Raw genomic sequence first — 19,051 nt, 5'->3', positions numbered from 1 at the left:
GGAAGGAAGAAGGGGACAAGAGAGAACTGTAAAGGGAGATATTGATATAAAAATCAATTTTAAAAAATTTATATTTTTATTGATATTAGAGAGAAAGAGGAGGAAGAGGAGGAAGGGTGGGATGGGGGGAGAGAGAGAGAGAGAGAGACATCCATGTGAAAGAGAAACATACATGCTCCAACTGGGGATTGAACCCACAACCTAGGTATGTGCTCCAACTGGGAACTGAACCCACAGCCTTTGGTGTAGAGGATGACACTCCAGCCAACTGAGCCACACCAGCCAGGGCATAAAGATCAATCTTAATGACAATTTGAGTAATGTTCACACTTGAAGGGAAGTAGATTTTCATTTAGTTGCTGAGCGAAATGGTAACAAAATTTTGTATTCAAAAACTATTTTTGAAAAACGTGGCAATAAAGCAGAAGAGAGATTGTTAATTTTCATTGCCACAATGACTTCTAGAGTCTAGGCCCAGCTTCCTGTTATAGAATGAAGTGTTTTCCCATAACGTAGTATATATTTTTATTAAAAAATCAATTTATATTTTATGCCATTTAAATATATGTTGCCTTCTTGATATGTCTGCAGAATAATCTCTCTGGCATGCAATTAAGATTGTGTTAAAATTGTATTAAGAAAGTTAAAGTTTGTAGTGCAGCCATATAAATCTTTTTATACTTCTTATTCTTACTGAGCCTCCTAGCTCAATCATTCTATGATAAATAGTATTTTAAAAGAACAGTGATTATTCTTATTGGTCAGTTTCATATTTTAATTATGGCAGAGTCAAATACTCATCTGCAGTGATTAATGATCCCTCTCTAGTGTAAGGAATTTAACATTTTAGAATTTTAGCTTAGCTCTCATGTGCCTGTTAAGCCATCAAAATAATATAATGTCGTTCAGCCAATTCAAACATATAAATTATAAGACCTAGTAAGAGCTAGGTCCAAGACAAAGAAAAAGTACGTGGAATTTAAGACCCATGGAACAACGAATGATTTTTTGTCTAGAAATTGTTTTTTTTTTTAAGACTCAGGTTATTTGTATCTGGAGGGCATCCATGACCTGTACAAGGTTACCCAGCTAATTAGTGACAGAGCTGGAATTAAAATGTACCTTCTGATTCAGTTTTTGTGTTCCTTCTTTCTGGGTCATTAACAGCTGGTCTTGTAATGTTGCATGTAAGTGTGTTACTTGAGGTCTTCATTTAACTAGATACACAAGAAGAACAAAATATATTTTATGAGGGTTTTTTTATAATTAGCCATGGGCTGTGGTTTCTTCCTGGAAAATATAATAATAGAAAACCAAGTGAACATACCAACTGGTAAATATAAATTAAGAACAGAAAGGGAATGTAGTGAGGTGACTATTAGAATAGCTGTTAGGTGTCAGATAATTTTATTTCTCATGTCACAGCCTCCAAATTTGGAATGTATGGGACTTCTCTATTTTAAAAGAGTTCTTTGTTGCATTTGTATTTATTTCCTGGTCTGATTTTATTTCACGAAAAGTAGAGGGAACGAATAAACAGCAATACAGATTACGTTCCAGAGTAATTTTTTGACACAGGCAAAACATGTATTATTTTATTACTTTCATCAAAAAATAAAAATAACATATTGAAAATGAACAAGTTAGAAAAATAATTTTTTGAGAGCTGCTAATACATTGTCTGTGTAATATGTAAATTTAAATGGAATTGAATGGACTCTTAGTTACTGAGAGTTCCATTAGCTAATTGAAGGCTAAGAAGCTATTTATAATTTACATTTAAGACAAATATTCTGGCAAATAGCAGTTTGTTCCTTTTGTATCAACTCCCATGGGTTGGTATTCATTTTCATGGAGTAGACAAGCTATAGATCAGGTTTCATTCAGGCACAAATTTATAAAAAAAGTGCAATACTCCTTGAGTCTGATTTCTTATGAATATTATGTTTTAGGTAAAGCAACTGATTTTTAGATAAAAATAAGGTGAGGAAAAGGTAAAAATAAAAGTAAATATATATATTGTTTTCTCCAGTCTCTGTTGAACTTATGCATATATACTCTTCTTGAATTATCACTGAAAACTTTACATCAATATTGATCACTCAGTTGTATTTGTAGTAACACACAAACACATAACATGGTTCAGATTGCTAGCTTGGGTTTATGTTTACAAAGAACATAGCTGTTTACGAAAAATTACCATGTGACAATTATATATAATGTACTAGTTATTACAAGGAATGCACAGATTTAAATGCTAAACAATCTAGAACATTCAGAGTTTTCCAGATTTTATCAGCATGAACTGAAGGTAATTATGAATCACAAAAATAAAATTTTATGGAATATTATCATATGAGAGTGGGTAATGAAATTAATTTTATTATAAACAAATCTCAATTGGGAGCAATAATGAAGCTATAAATAAATTGACCTTACAATCAGAAATTGTTTATACTTCTGTTTCGATATTTTCAGTTTTTGCCATTTCACTTATGTAAGATATTCACAGTATTTTAGAATATATATTTTTATGATGTGATGATATTCATCCATTGTGATTGTGTGATATGTTTTTTGAGGTTCCCTCTCTCCCCCTTCTTTTCATTTAATCTCTTGGACCCTAAAATGAAAGAATATTGTTCATCTTATTTTACAGAGGAAGAACCCAGAACACAGAGCATTAGTAAACTTACCTCAGACTTAATAGCTAATAAATGACAGTGCCAGGATTAGAAGTAGGTTTGTCCACCTCTATTAATCTTTCCCTGTATTGTGTTGCGGCCTTCTTGTTGACCCCACTTTTATTTTCACTCTCTCTGTTTAGACTTTTGTTCTTTTTGCCTAATTGTTTATTCTAAAATATCCTCAGACCATCAATGCTCATTTTGAAAACCTGTACTTAGTTTTTTTAATTAAAGTTTTTTTGGTGACATTGGTTAATAACATTATATAAATTTCAGATGTACAATTTAGTAATACACAATATTCCATTGTGTGCTCACTACCCAGTCTAGTCTCCCTCCATTATCTTGTGTTTGACCCACTTGATCCTCCCCACAACGCTCTTCCCTCCTAGTAACCACAGTTCTGTTGTCTGTATCTATGAGTTTGTTTTGTCTGTCTGTCTGTTTGTTGCTTTCTGTTTTATATCCTACATATGAGTGAAATCACATAGTTCTTTTAATCTTATTTATGTTAGCATGATGCTCTCAAGATCCATCCATGTTGTTACAAATGGCAGTATGTATTTCATCCTCTGTTACAGCTGAGTAGTATCCATTGTATACTGCTCAGTTTTCTTTATTACAGCACATTCTCTTCATCCAATCAAAGGACACTTAGAAAACCCATACTTTAAAATATAGACTCTTGGGGACTCAAGATACCCTGCAAAAATGATGCTACTCCTCTCCAATAATAAGTTACACATTGAAAAGAAAAAAAAATTCTTGCTGATTTGATCATTTATTTGTTTTAAACTAGCAGTCTGCAATGGATATTTGTAGCTATAAAGATCAACTGCTGTCAGTGTCATCCTGGGATGTTCTTAAGTCACCTCCGTGTTCTGTTGCATAGAGTTTCTCCCACACTATAGTAGAGCTGTATTTAAGCCTTACATTTTCCCATGCATTGAGGGCATATGTTGCTTTAAAATGCACAATGCAATGATATTTTTATAACATGCCGATTTTTTTCTTTGCAGCTGATAGATTTATCCTAATTTCTAAGCATTTAGAAGTTAATATTATTGTGTGGTTGTGTTTTAGATTGGAGAATTAGTATACATTGCAGAAGGAAAAGTTATGATCCCATTGCCTTCCAGCCTATCTATGGTGACTTCCCCATTTTCACATCCAACTGCGTGCCAAAATTCTTCTGAAGGTAGAGTATTCATATGTTTTATTTCATTTATGATGTTGTAGGGTGGGACTCTTTCTCCTATAGTTACCTAAGCATCCTCATAGCAAGTTTTTCCACTATATAATTAGATTTTAACTTTATTATGCCAGTCATATAACATTCTACTTTAAAGTATAAGGTTGTTAGTGAAAGAAAATGAGTTCATGCCAGTCCTTGACTGATGTCTTTCTTTACATTTATTTCTACTCCCCCTGCTGCTAATCCCTGATAGGAGCACAGTGGTCACTGAAGTTTTGATCATGTTCATGATGTTTCTATGAAAGAACAGTTTGACTGGATCTCTTTTTAGAGAGTACCGGGAAGATATCTTAGTTCCTGAAGACTCATTCCTGAATTACTGAATTAGTACTCCTAGAAATGTGTTACCAATTTATTTTCACTCTGTTTAACGACAGGCAGAACTGCAGTTTTATATTTCAAACTTGCCAAATCCGTCAAGGGGATAAAGGATCAACAAAGTCATGAATGTTTTTGCTTCCCATAGAGTTTAGTGAGGAAGATCCAGTTCTGTATTTGAAATGCCAATGCAGGGAAACGTTGCATATGGACCTGATATTGCCACTGACTAACGACGCCAAGGAAAAGGCATTGGCCTTCGCGGCACAGAAGCAGATGTCAGATGTGGAGTATCAGCGAAGGTTGACCGCAGGCACCCTGGAGAGCAGTAGCATCCGCGTGGCCATCGCCCTCCTGGGGCTGACCAGGGTCGAGGTAGGAGTGGACAGATGATGCACCTGAATTATTCTCCCTTTAAAAGTAAACAGAGCTGTTACTTAATCATAATGTTTATACGTAGAAAAAAAATAAGGGTGAATGCTGGTTTGCTCCAGAAAGACAGCTCAGTAGCTTTTTGTCTTTTTTACCTCATTAATTATTAAAAACAAATCTCTGGAAGGGAATGGGTGAGGACACATTCTACAAGGTGCTCAGGATATTTCTGTTGCGAGTGCAGAGAGGAATCATCCCTGGCATCAGATGACCAGGCTGAGAATTTAGACTTTAACACTGTCTACCTGTATGACTGTGGGCTGGTTAATCATCAAACTCCAATTTTTATATTTTTAATCTAGATATAATGACAATTTATGGGAAATAAGTGAGATAATTATGTAAAATACTTAGCATAATACTTGGTATATAATAAGTGCACTTTCTATATATGGCATTGTTATTATTACTACTGTTACTATAGACTCTGTTATTATAGCTTGAACTCTATTTTATAATGGAAATAAGATACATTCTAGTCACCACAGAGCTGTCAAAACAATTCTTCTAAACTGTGAACCTGTTCATGTTGCTCCTCTACTGCCTTGCCAGTTCATATCAGAATAAAAACCAAACCCTTAAGATGGTCTTCAGGACCCTCCCGATCAGTCTCAGCTCCTTCCCTGATCTCAACATTTCCTCTGGGACCAATGAACTCAGTCACGCCCTCCATACAGGCCTCCTTACTGTTCTTCAGATGCCCCAGGTATGCTCCCCAAGGCCCATGCACTCCCTTCATTACCTTTTTCTAGATATTAGAGGCTACCTCCCTCATTTACTTCAGGTCTGCTCGAATGCTATCTGTGAGATTCTTCTTTGCGAACCTACATTTTAAAAAAGCATCACTTACCTCTTTGAGGTACTCTCCGTATCCTAAATTTCCTTCAGTTTTCTTTTTGGATAGAATTTATCACCTGGGAATTTGTGACAAGATATCTGTTTAATTAACTCTCCCACCACCAGTGCCTAGAAAAGTGTGTGCCCTGCCAAAGGTAGTCACAGAATCTTTGTTCAATGAAGGAATAAATGATAAGTGTTTTCATCCTTGTTTAAGAATTACCTCCATTTACATAAATTATGAAAAAATACTCAGAATTGTAGGGATGATTATTTTTAGTCAGGATGCTATAACCAATACAGTCTAATGACAGATTTTTAACAGTGATGCTTATGTTATGGATGAGCTGGATTTTAAAGTTCTGATTAACTCAGAAACAGAAAAGCCTAAGTCTGTGATGCCTTCTGTACCGACTCATCCACACTGTGCATCTAAGAATCTGATGGCTCCCTTCAGCTCATACCCAAATGCTTCCTTCTGCTATAGAACAGTGAACATGGGACAGTTTGTGTGCAACTTTTACAACACTATTACAATAAGAATGTTCACTATGTGGCCTTTTTAAACTTGAAGCCTATTGAATTGCTCATGTACTCTTTCTTTTTCCTTTTAAATTCATTCTCTTGTCAAAACATTTTATTTAAATGAAAAATGCTTGAAGGAGATGGATCTTGCCCATGAATCTTCTTTCTATTATTTATACATGTATATGGTTTCTTTCTCTTCTTTTAGCTTTTTTTTTCTGCAACCCAGCACACCTTTTGTTTTCATTATTATATTTATCAAATCGTGTTTTGTACAAGATTTATTTTTATATATATTGGATTCTCTAGGATGTGAATTCCTAGAAATCTAAAAACTTCTGTTACATGTTTTTGTTTACCCTTTAATGAATTTGTGTGAGAGGTGCTGTCGTTGTTGCATTGAATTGAACATGAGCTTGAACAAACAAATGGCACTTTAAACCTTAAGTCTTCATTGTATAGTGTGATGTTCCTCCAGGTTGCCTCATAGCCTGATTTTTCACAGAATTGTTCACTTATGCTTATTTTCCTCCCCCATTCACAGGATGATTATCTGTATCTATACATGTGAACTTCTCTGAATTTGTTGGTAGGAATAGTATAGATAATGATAATAGTTTATGAATAACCTTTTGCTTTTTAAAAATTAAATTAGAAATGTTTTAAGTGGTCTCTAAAATTTTAAATTGAAAGCTTTTTTCACCTGAAGATTATTATTTTCATTTAATTTTCTAAATACCATTTATTCTTTGTTTCAGCAGAAACTCTCTAAGAGTAGAAAATAACTAGCGAAGGGTTGAATGTGTCAATTTAAGAAAACCAGCTACTCCAGATCACAACTTAAAGACACATCTTACGGTGTTTACATAAATCTGGTCATAAAGGTTTCTTTTCAAGTCAAGTGTACTCTTGAAATACAATAATGCTAATATGTATTTTTTTTTGCAGCAGAACAATAAACAAGATACTTTTTTTTCCAAAATCTTTCTATGTGTACTTTTCAACTTATTTAGATGACCCCATGGAGAAATTTGGAACAGATAGGCTTGCACTTAAATGCAAAGAAACGGAGTGAGTGAGGCATAAAAAGACCTAAGTTGCTCTCAGTGACTGGGCAGAGGTTACAACTCAGTTCAGGGCAGAAACATTATTGTATTTTAAAGCTGAAAAACAAATCAAAGGCACTCAGAGACACATCGTCCAACCTCTTACTCTTACAGACCTGTAAGCTGGGACCCCAAAATAGTAAGATAGTGCCCTAAGTTCATATCAGTGATCGGTGGCAGAATAAAAATGGGCCCAGGTTTTCACTTCCCAGTTCAATATTCTTTTCCTTGCCCTGTATAGCCTCCAGATCCTATGTTCACTTCTTAGTCTACTCACACAAGCTTGTGCAATGCAATAAATGAAAGCCTAGAATGCTCTGCTATAGCATAAAATAACTGCATAACAAATAAAATCTAAAATCAATCTCAACATATATTTGTTCAAAACTAAATCTAATTGAATATATGTAGAAAATTGACATGTATTACACAACAGTGTGAAATTTGAATTTTGAAATAGTTATAGGGTAATAGCCACATGGTGTCTTTATGTACTGTAAGACAGGGGTCCCCTACCTCCAGGCTGCAGACCAGTACTGGTCCTGGCCTGTTAGGAACCAGGCTGCACAGCAGGAAGTGAGTTTGAATCACCCTCAAACCATCCCCCTACCTGCCAGTCTGTAGAACAATTGTCTTCCACGAAACTGGTCCCTGGTGCCAAAAATGTTGGGAACTGCTGCTGTAAGAGAAAGGATCTTTTGTCAGGAGCATGAATTTCTGACATTTCACTTAGCACTCATTTATTGAATTCACATTCTCTGGCCATAAATAAGACAACTCTAATGATATATTCAGTGAAACTAGAAATATTCAGGGCCTACAGGGAAGGTTTCTAATATTTTCTGTTAGCTTCCTCATGTTTGTTTTAGAACCCATGCTATGTACTCTGGGATAAATGACAGGAAAAATCATAGGAATTTTGAAATTTGATATCTTCTAAAAAGGAAAGATGTCCTTGGTGAGGATTCAAAGGGGTAAAGAAGAAGTGTTTCTGTATTTGTATAATTCCAGTGTGCCTCAAATCATGAAGTAATCCTATTGATATTGTGAAAGATGAAACTGAGCGCTAGTTAAAGTAATAGGGGATAGAGTTTATTCAGTAACTATTGCAGCAGGGAGGGGGATCCAGCACGAAATGAACTCAGAACTTCAATTTGTGCGGCAGTGACTGGGAGTCTTAAAGCAGGGATGAGAGAAAGTTAAGGAGGGAGAATGACTAGGGGCTTGAGCAGATTCACTGAAGTGAACGTTTACAAGAAGGGAGAGGAGAGTTGATGGATGAGATCTGGATTTGTTAATTGATGCTTATCTGCAGGGAAACAAATAAATGGAATCTTTATGCCCAAAGGTAGTGATACAAGTTGCAACAAGGTACCCAGCTGGCTGGGAGCATTATCTCCAGGGAGGTTTGCATTTTAAAGAGAGGGTTCTGAGTTCCTTAAGAAGACAGTTATGGGCAATAGAAGATTTCTCAGGGAGGAGAGAAATGATTTATAATTGCAAGCTTGTAAAGTACCTGTAGCTAAGCATCCATTAACAAATCCAGATCCCATCCATCAGTCCCCTCTTACTTCTTGTACCTGTCTACTTCTGTGACTGCAGTTGTTTGTATGTCAAGACTGAAGCCTAGTTGAGAAGAGGGCTTCCAGGAGCAGGACTTGTGTTTGATCAAGAAGAGAGTCTGTGTTGATATATATTATTTTGAATGACTTGAAGAATCTAGAAGGCATATAATATGTATTAAGGATAATGAGTTAGTTGCTGATATGAATAGATTATTTACTCACAATGACTAGAAAAATGAACCAAACCCAAACATTGATAAATGTTCAATTGAATTAATTTAAATTTCTGCATTAACATGATTTGAATTGCTAAAATAAGGTAGGTAGAAAATGTGACTGAAAAAAATTCTTGTGGATTTTATAGATCATGAACCCAGTGAATGAGATAATTGCTAAAGTTGCTAACATTTCTTTTTGGTGAATAATGATATCATGACTATGATCATGTTGGTGATGATGACGATGACAGTGATCATAATGATAGCCAACATTTATTGAATTCTTAAAATATGTTCCAAGCACCTGGCATTAGTTTACACTTTAAATACACTGGGGGTAGGCAGCGTATACTATTATCATCCGTGATTTACAAATAAAGATTTGTGGCTTTGGTTAATAACCAAGCATCATAGCATATAAACACGGGTAGTCAGGCTCCAAAAATGTGCTTAGTCTAACTATTGGGCTGTACTATGTTGTACTATGTAGAGCACCCAGATCAAAATAGATGATTATCTACCTCTGTGCTCTGCATTGCTTGGTTCACATGTGCAGAGCTGTGTTTTGCTTCAGTGTTCTATTTTTGGAAGCACAATATTGAACTCAATTGTGGCTTGAGGAGCATATGCACGGGGGTGAGTTGTAACCTACATTATATAAGTAATGGTTGAAAGCAGTAAAAATATCAAACTTATTTAAAAGGCATATTTGGAGGTTTGTAGAGGGGCAGGATCTAGTTTGTGTGTGTGTGTGTGTGTGTGTGTTCTGTTTTTTATTCCTCCACAAAATTGTTATTAGCAAAATGAAGGGGACTAACTGTACTGATAATGAGACCTAGAACTGATGGGTAGGTGTTAAGGTGCGCAGGGTTCAACTTAAGCAGGGAAGCACTTTCTCAATACTGTTCACCAATGCAATGGTTACTTTTTTCCCATTTTTTATTTTTGTTCTATTACAGTTGTCCCACCTTTTCCCCCCTGTTGCTCTTCTCTGCCCCGCCCACCCACCCCCTGCTCCCACAGTCAATCCCACCCTGTTGTCCATGTCCATGGGTCATTTATACTAGTTCCCTAACTAGACCCTTCCCCTTCTCTTCCCCCTTCTCCCCCTCCCTGCTCCCCTCTCTCTGTGAGGCAACAACTGCCTCAACACTGAAAGGATCAGAAACAGGGATTAGAGGATGGCTCCATTAATTCCTTGAAACGCCTCAGTGTTGTCTCCTACCAATGAAAAAATAATGTGTCTTAAAGAAATGAACAGATTCAGTTCCTCAGTGGATTTTCCCCCAAATATGGAGTCTAAATACCTAACACTCTCTTGTGTTTTAGAGTTAAAGGGTAAGAAAACTACATTCCAATTTTTCTTTCTGTTTATTTGCAGACTTCTAAGCTCTTTGAAACCTCAGAGTTAAAGAAGCCTAAGTACATTTTATACACAACAGAAGTGAGCCTTCCAGGATATTTTCAGGTCCCCAAAGAAATCCGCATTCCTCAGTATCCGGAAATTCTAGGTGAAGGACTTAGACCTCCAAGTAAAAAAGGTAGGCAGTAATGTGTGGATTGCAATATCTAGCACTGTTGCAGGCACTGTGAAATAATAAAATACAAAAGAACAGATTATCTCTACTAAAAGGATATTCATAATATATTTGAAAAGATACCAATTACTGAATAGTAGTTTGTGTTATAAATACCCAACAAATTGCATAACACTAATCCAAGTTAACTACCAAGTTTAAGTGCTTAATTACTGGTATTGAAATTTGCAGACCTGTCTTTGTTAAAGAATACTTATATGATAAAGACAATAAGTGCACTTTGAGAAAAGTGAGCTCTTGCTTTGACAGTGAATCTGGTTACAAAAGTTGTGCTGGAGTTGTGGCTTGGGCTGACTGAAGGAGAGAGAGAATGTTGAAGTCAAGGGCATATTAGAGGAGAGCAATGCCACTTATGAGTAATTTATCTCTGATATGGACTAGGCCCTTTATTAGTTGGGTACTTACTGTTGGTCTCCTGGTATCCCTTTATTTTGATTTGTTTTTAGGAAGAACCAACCCAGATTTAATAGAATATTAATACATAACATTATTAAGTACAAGTGATAAGATATAAAGAATGTGATGAAATAGTATAAAGTATTAAAATTAATTTTCATTTTTCTTTTATTTCCAAGTCAATGAATAATAATAACAGGAATTTTTTTTTAAATTATGGCTAATACTACAATGTACCATGTTTTAAGGATTCTAAGTTATGTTATTGTTAATCATGGTTTTGTTAAGTTTTCATCTGATATTTTCCTATGGCTTTGTGTTAACTATAAACTATTTCTATATCTAAAATGATGGCTAAAATTATAAGGAACAGTATAACCTGTTCACTTTGTCCTCCTGGGAGATCTGAGATGTTGAGCATCTTTCCATGTCCTTATTGGCCATCTTATAAATATCTGTTCAGATCATTTTCCCATTTTTTAAAGTTGAGTTTTCTTTTTATTATAGAGCTGCAACTGTTCTGTCTATATTTTAAGTATAATGCCCTCTCAGATAGATGATTTTCAAAGATTTTTTTTCTCATTCTGTTGGTTGTCTTTTCCCTGTCTTGACAATATCCTTTAAAGCACAAAAAATTTTTTAATTCTTACGAAGACCAATTTATCTATTTTTGTTGTTCTTATTATTTTTGCTTTTGATATTGATCCATGACTCTATTGCCAAATTCAAGATCATGAAAGTTTAAATCTCTGTTTTCTTCTGAGATCTTTATAGCTTTAGTTCTGGCACTTAGGTCTTTGATTTATTTTTAGCTTTGAGTATTTTCTGAAGTAAGGGTCTAACTGCATTTTTTTGCATGTGGCTATGTGGTGGTCTCCTCACCATTGTTGAAAACACTATTCTTTGTGTGTTTAATGATCTTGGCACCCTTATTGAAAATCAGTTGGCCATAGATACATTGTTTATTTCTGAATTCTCAATTGTATCCTATAGATCTATATGTCTCTATCCACATGACACTGTTTAAATTGCTATTGCTATTGCATTCCTTCTTTCCACCATTATCCCCTCGTTGCTCCCCCCTCAGGTCACTGTCAGTCTGTTCCATGTTTCCATGTCTCTGGTTCTATTTTGCTCATTAGTTGATTTTGTTCATTAAATTCCTCTTTATAAGTGAGATCATAAAGTATTTTCTAATTTCCCAAGTATTTTTTTAACCCATTGAGTGTATTACCAATAACAATAGATGTTTGGGAGGCAGGTTGAAATATTATGAAGCACACCATATATAAATTAGATAAATGTAAAACTTATCTTTTCAAAACTAGAGAAGATGCTCTAGAATTTTGCTTGCCCTTCCCCACCTCCTATTGTATCCCAACCTCCTATTGTATCTCCAGCAGTGGTTCATAAAGCAGATTCTCATAAGCTTTGGGCTCTGATGAATACAGCTTGAAAGCCACTGATTTATTTCAAATTCCACATTTTATAGATGAAGAAAATGAAACAGAGAGGGGTTAATCAAATGAACTAGAATTAAGTAGTTAGTGGCAGAATTCTGTCCTGAACATATATCTCCAGCCCTTTTGATTAAGATAGCAGATGACAGGATACTTGATTCAACAAATATTTATTGAGAGCTTACTGTGTGCAGGCAATGTTTAGGCTCCAGATATAGAGCAGTGAACACAATAGAAAAGGTCCTTGTCTTAGAAATTTCATGGTGGAAAATAGTTCCTAGTTTTTGATGGCTATATTGGGGCATATGGTTTGAATGGTTCCCACACTTCTGTGGCTCATTCTTTCATTCCATCTTGTGACCCAATTTATTACTTTCTTGATAACTAGCTAGTTAGATGTACTAAAAGTGGTTGTAAGGTAGATGACTGTGACTAGCCACATGAGAACGTATCCCAAATTTTGACTTCAGTAATGTTGTTTCAGTAAACAGGGTTCAGCTCCAGTTTTTAATTTCAAATGGTCTACAAATTATTAGTGACTAGGTTGACATGCAAGATGTGTAGAATTATCAGTTTTGTTCATAACTCTCAGTCATTTATATTTTAAATCAATTGTTTCTACCTACATAATATATGATTAAAATAATCACATGGTCTTCTTCCCCTGTTTGATCACTTTTTCTTCTAATACCTGAAGGTTTTGGTATAATAGCCACTATTTATTTTTCAGAAAAAATAAAATAAAGGTGCACTTTTATTTTATGAATACATTCTGTATTTTAGTGCATGGGAGTTCAAAATGGGTTTTACTTAATGTATATTAAATTTAATGCACAGCACTTCAGAATACTGAAACTTAGAAAGTCCTTGAAAGTAACTAGGAAAATTAATTGTACTTATATAGTTTGAAAATCTGATCTTGCTTGTTGTCACTGCTATGTCATTTAATTTTTTGTTGAACAGAGTATGAAACTTACTTTCATTTTTAAAAATATGTCAGTAGAAAAATAGCTTCAAATAGGACTTTGTTTTTAGTCTGTAGGCAATTGTAATACTCCTTTGAATGCGTGAATGTTAACTAGGGACTCATTCTGTTGTAATATTATGCACAGGTGCAGTAAAACACAATGATAATACTTGAAGTCACCTTATTTTCATCATTAGCCTATGATTTTTTTTTTCTTTTACAGCCTAGGCTTTCACACCTAGGTTTATTGAGAAAAGTAAGGAAAGGGGTTAGGGGTTAGAGAGGTAAGATGATGAGAGCTCATAGAAGCAAGGGAAGGGGTAGAGAATAAAGGAGGAAGAGAAGAAAGAGAAAGAGGAAGGGGGAAAAAGGGGGAAGAAGAGAATAGTGGAGACTCCCAGTCACCCAAAAGGAACCAGCCTATGATTATTTACCATTCATACATTAGTAAGTTTCTCTATTTTACCATTAAAATTCGAATCTTAGAGAACTTTTATTTTCTATTTCATGTTTAAAACATTTTGATTTTTGTCTTTTGTGTTTTAATAAGAAAAGGGTCCTAAAAGATATTGTGATGATAGCTCATTTTTTATTTTATTGATTTTTTAGAGAGAGAGAAAGAAAGACATTCATTTGTTGTTCCACTTATTTATGCGTTCATTGGTTGATTCTTGCATGTGGCCTACCAGGGGATCAATCCCACAACCTTAGTGTATGAAGACGATGCTCTAACAACCTGAGCTACCTGGCCAGGGCTGTGATGATGGTTCTTGTGAAAGGAAATAATAATCCTGTCTTCCCTCAGAGAGGCGCCTCCTGATACTGGAGGGCTGCCCCAATTGCACCTCACCATTGGTGCCCCAATTGCACCTCACCATTGGATTTCATGTAGAAGCATATTGGGACGTAATATTAGGAAAAGGGAGGTCTGGTGATGAAGTGAAGAGTGATGTTAGTTTCAGTGGTTAGTAGATAAACAAGCACTTAAAAAATAAACCATGAATAACTTAAATACAAATTCCAAGGCCTGACCATTGATATTTAGATTTCATTGATTACTGGGCTTTCTGTAATGCTTTGTATCCCACTCTCAGTGATTGATATCAATCAGCTTTGGAGAATGTATTTTTGGGCAATAAATGAATCCTGTGCCCTCCTTCCCTAATCACACGTCTAGGTGCAGGGTCCTGTCCTATTGATAAAAGGATTGTCCTCAATCGACAATGACATCTCATGTCACTGCTCACAGATTCCTTGACTGAGTCAGAACATTGAGTCACATGCACTTGTGATCTGGCCTCAGCCCAAGTAACCTGTAAGGTGGCCAAATGATTGAGCTGGTAAAACTGTCACTCCCATCTCTTTCCATTTCAAGATAACTTCTTCACCCCCCCCCACATATGGGGGTTATAACTCAGTTATAACACTGAGTTTCTCCCTTCTGTCTGAAATCCCTAATAGAAATGTCATGTTTTCCTTCTCATTTCATTTCCAGTCAACAACATTGGTGCTTCTCAGAAAAATAGATCTTAGACTTGTAGTTAACATTGTGATTTTTGAGATGAATGTTATACAATATGTAAATCTTTACCAGAATAATTGAGCTGTAATTGTTTATTTTAATATGCTTTATTGATTATGCTGTTACAGTTGTCCCAATTTCTTTTCCCTTTGTTCCCCTCCACCCAGTCACCCCCTCCCTCCTGTTTTCCCCCACCTTAGTCCATGTCCATTGGTTGTGCATATAGTTCTTCTCAACATCTTCCTGTCTATTCCATTCCCTCCTACTACGCTTCTTAATTCCTGTACCATCTCCCTCCATTTCCCCCTTCCCCCTCCCTGCTAACCTTTCCCCAAAATGCTCCCCATACCTATAATTCTTTTTCCACTCTCGTCGCCTACCTAGTTTGCCTTTGTTTCGATTCCCTAGCTTCTGTTGTTGGTTGTTGTGATGCAGTTTTCATTTTAATGTGTATAGCTTTGATCCTTTCTCCTAAATAAGTCCCTTTAATATTTCATATAATGGTGGTTTAGATCTGATGAACTCCTTCAGTTTTACTTTGTCCTGGAAGCACTTTCTCTGCCCTTCTATTCTGAATGACAGCTTTGCTGGATAGAGTAATTGTGGTTGTAGGTTTTTGCATTGCATTACTTTGAATATTTCTTGCCAGTCCCTTCTTGCCTGCAGAGTTTCTTTTGAGAAATCAGCTGACAGTCTTATTGGGACACCTTTGTATGTAATTCTCTTCTTCTCTCTTGCTGCTTTTAAGATTCGCTTTATCCTTAATTTTTGACATTCTGATTATAATATGTCTTGGTGTGGCTCTCCCTGGGTCCATTGTTTTTGGAACTCTCTGTGCTTCCTGGACCTGTAAGTCTTTATCTCCTTCCCCAAGTTAGGGAAGTTCTGCTTCATTATTTTTTCACATAATTTTTCAGTTTCTAGTTCTTCTTCTTCACCTTCTGGCAACCCTGTGATTCAGATGTTGGCCCACTTATAGCTGTCCCATAGGTTTCTGAGCCTCTCCTCATTTTCCTCACTTTTCGTTTCCTCTTTCTGGACTGGTCGACTGTTTGTTCCTTCCCTATGTTCTGATTGGTTGATTTGATCCGTGGTTTTCTTTCCCTCACCACTAGTTTCGTATCTGTTTTTGTTCATTTCAGCAGGACTAGCCTTCATTCCTTCCCCATCTTGTTTAAGATCTGCTGTCATGTCTGTAAGCATTCATATAACCAAAGCTCTGAACTGAGCCTGAGAAAGATTCCCTATCTGCTGATCTGTTAGATCAGATATTTGCTGGCTGGTCAGCTGTGTTACTGGGATCTCTATCATGATCTGTGCCATCCTGACAGTTTTATGTTTAAGTTTGCTTCCTGGGCGGGGCTGTCACACCTCCTAAGCTATAGGGGGTGGGGTCCCATGTACTTGTCACAACCAGGCGACCCTTCCCACCATGCTGTGGCATTTTCTGTGGGGATGGGGGTCCAAGATGGATTCCTGTCATTCACTCTCCGATGAGAGACTGGGAGCCGCCTCCTCCGTCCCTACCACCTCCAGGCCTCACAGTCCAAGGCAATGGAGCTCTGCCTTCCCTGGCATTGGAATCGCAAACTGACGGGTCTGGTCTACAGCCGGGGGTGCTCCCCAGGTGCTCCTCGCCTCCCCTTAAATACGGGTGTCTATGCTTACCGCTCTCCTGCCTCCATTGCTGCTGCTGCCGTGGACAGCACAGCTTGACCTCTCTGCCCCAGCTTCACCCCTCCTACCTGTCCGGACAAGCACCACTTATTTATAACTTCATACGTTGGACTTCCATTTATTTTCTGGAACTTTTTTTTTTCTTCTGGTTTTGTGGTAGTTGTATTCCTTCTTAGTTGTGGAGGGAGATGGAGCGTGTCAGTTTAGGCCTCCATGTTGGCTGGAAGTCTCCTGTCTGTGTTTGCCTCTGTGTCTTAGGTAGAGCTATCACTCCTGTTACATTGTAAGGGGTGGAGCTTTAGGGATTCATCCGTACAGGGTGACCTGTTTCACCATGTTGTGGCGTTGTATGCGGGGGAGGGTCTGAGAAGGAACAATGCCGCCTGCCCAGCACTCGCCCCCTTTCCAGGCACTTTTCCCACTTCCGTATGGGACTGGTGCCCCTCTAGCTGTTGCCCTGGCTGTCATTCCCAGACAGAGTGGGTGGGTCTGCAGACATTCTAGAACTGCGGGGTCCCTTTAAACAAGCAGACTCTGCTGAGAGACCAGCAGTTTCTGCCTCTGCCCCAACCCCCACTGGTTTGCATAGTCAAAAGCAATGAGGCTTGATTTTCCCTGGTGCTGGGACCACGAGCTCAGTGGTCTGATAAGGAGCTGGGAACACTCCCCAGGTGTCCCTCCTGACTTTTTGAAATGTGTAACTGTGCTTTACACCGGCCTGCCGCTGCCGCTGCTGCTGCCACTATCACACCGTGTCCTCTCTCCCTCAGCTCCACCCCTCCTACCTGTCTGTATGGGTGTTTCTTCTTTATATCTTTGTTTGTTGGACTTCCATGCAGTTTGATTTTCTGGACCTTCTGGTTGTTTCTAGTTTTAAGGTAGTTATATTCCTTAGTTGTGCAGGGAGATGCAGCATGTCTGTCTGTGCCTCTGTCTTGGCCAGAAGTCTCCTGTAATTGTTTGATTCTGATGAATCTAAATACAGACACAAAGAACTGGAAGTGCTTACTGGAAAAGTTAGGAGAAAACTTCTGTGGAGTATTGATAGCTTGGATTGACTTTTCTGGGCATACTATATGTAATCTCATGTATAAAAATAATTTAGTTGATGCTCTGTATCCATATCTAAACTATATCACATTCCACTTAATTATTTGTCCTAAAAATTACTTGTTTAAATGTAATATTTGTGCCTCTTCCATTCTCCATGTTTTGTTACTTGTTAAAACATACTTGTTAGAAACTTTATTTTATCTTTTATTGAAGATTAAAAAGTGTTTCATTCAGTCATATTTGTTTTTAAAGGATTTAAATGAATGAAGAAATCAGATCAAGTTCTTGTCTTCAGGAAGTTTATAGTCTAGTGGAAGTAGCAGCATTGGGCCCATAATAATCCTGATCTTCAAGGCCAACTGCTAAGCGCTTGTCTGCTTACCTTTCAGATCAGTGAGGTGTTATTCACGTGGTTACAGAAATTGTGTCAGGGTTTGAATCGACCATAATTGATTCAGGGAGAGTAAGGCTTGGCAGTTTTGCTGGCATTTTGGGCAAGGGGTGGCTTTTTTTTTCCTGCCAGGTTGGCTAAGATGATAGGATAAGCAAGAGTAAACAAGAAGAGTCTCCAAGAATGAGGTCAGCACAGAGAAAAGCCAAGTCAAAAAGGCAGAGAAAGAAAGAAGAAATCTCATGATTTCTAGAAGCTGTCAATGTAAAGGTGGTCTCTCCCTTTGCACCTGCCAATTACTACATCAGCAAATTGCATCTATGGCTCCTGCTTGTTTAGTGGGGCTTCAGATACTTCCAAATGAAAGTGGTTCCAGAAGTATGGAATTGAAAGCCTGTGTACTTTCCACATTGTCAGGGTTTGCTAATCCTGGCTGTATGTGCTCCAGTGGCACCTGAGTACCTTTGACAAAGTACAGATTCTAAGCCTGCTCAAGACTTGGTGAGTCATCCCAGGTTGGAAGAGATTGAGGAACCCGTAAAAGTTCCCTCCAGATTAGGGCTGTAGTTAATCCCCATATTCCCAGTTGGGGAAAGCCCTGCTGCCCAGCATAAAGCCAGCACTGTATGTCTCCATTTTACAGCGGGAGAAAGTCAAGCCCAGAAAATTTAAGTCCCTTCAGGATGCCATGAAAGAGGTCACATCAAGTCTCCTGAGTAAGCGCTGAAGTTTACTAAATATTTTGTCTATTGCAGTTTGCATTATGCCATGCTGCAAAAATCATCATGCTGTCCTTTATTGTTAGGTTAGTCATTGTCTTGGTTTGAGTCCCTTAAAAAATGAAACCTGAGGCTGGAAGGAAATAGTAATGCTTTACTCGGGAGGTGCAGCATATTCAGGGCAATGAGTGAGAAAAGTAGAACAAGGAAGTGGACAAAGGGAAGCAAAGCAGTGAGTCATGCATGAGCAGCTGCTTCAGCGTCTGCTACTCGCCACCCTGAATGGCACATGCTGCAACAGGTCATTCATCGGGTGTGGGTGTCA

General features: G+C 37.3%; 1 protein-coding gene across 1 annotated transcript in view; it reads left to right on the top strand.

Annotated features, from left to right (window-relative positions):
• CFAP47 (cilia and flagella associated protein 47) overlaps positions 1 to 19,051 on the top strand; it is a 360,991-nt gene that overhangs the window by 220,081 nt on the left and 121,859 nt on the right. The window contains exons 42-44 of the mRNA XM_090264123.1: positions 3,771 to 3,900; positions 4,424 to 4,635; positions 10,325 to 10,484. Coding sequence (XP_090120249.1) covers positions 3,771 to 3,900; positions 4,424 to 4,635; positions 10,325 to 10,484 — 502 coding nt within the window. The remainder of the gene's footprint in view (positions 1 to 3,770; positions 3,901 to 4,423; positions 4,636 to 10,324; positions 10,485 to 19,051) is intronic.

This window comes from Furipterus horrens, unplaced genomic scaffold (genome assembly GCF_987537825.1).
Source record: "Furipterus horrens unplaced genomic scaffold, mFurHor1.1.pri manual_scaffold_17, whole genome shotgun sequence".
Lineage (NCBI taxonomy): Eukaryota > Metazoa > Chordata > Mammalia > Chiroptera > Furipteridae > Furipterus > Furipterus horrens.
Note: the sequence above shows the minus strand (reverse complement) of the source record. Positions and strands in the feature narration are given on the sequence as shown.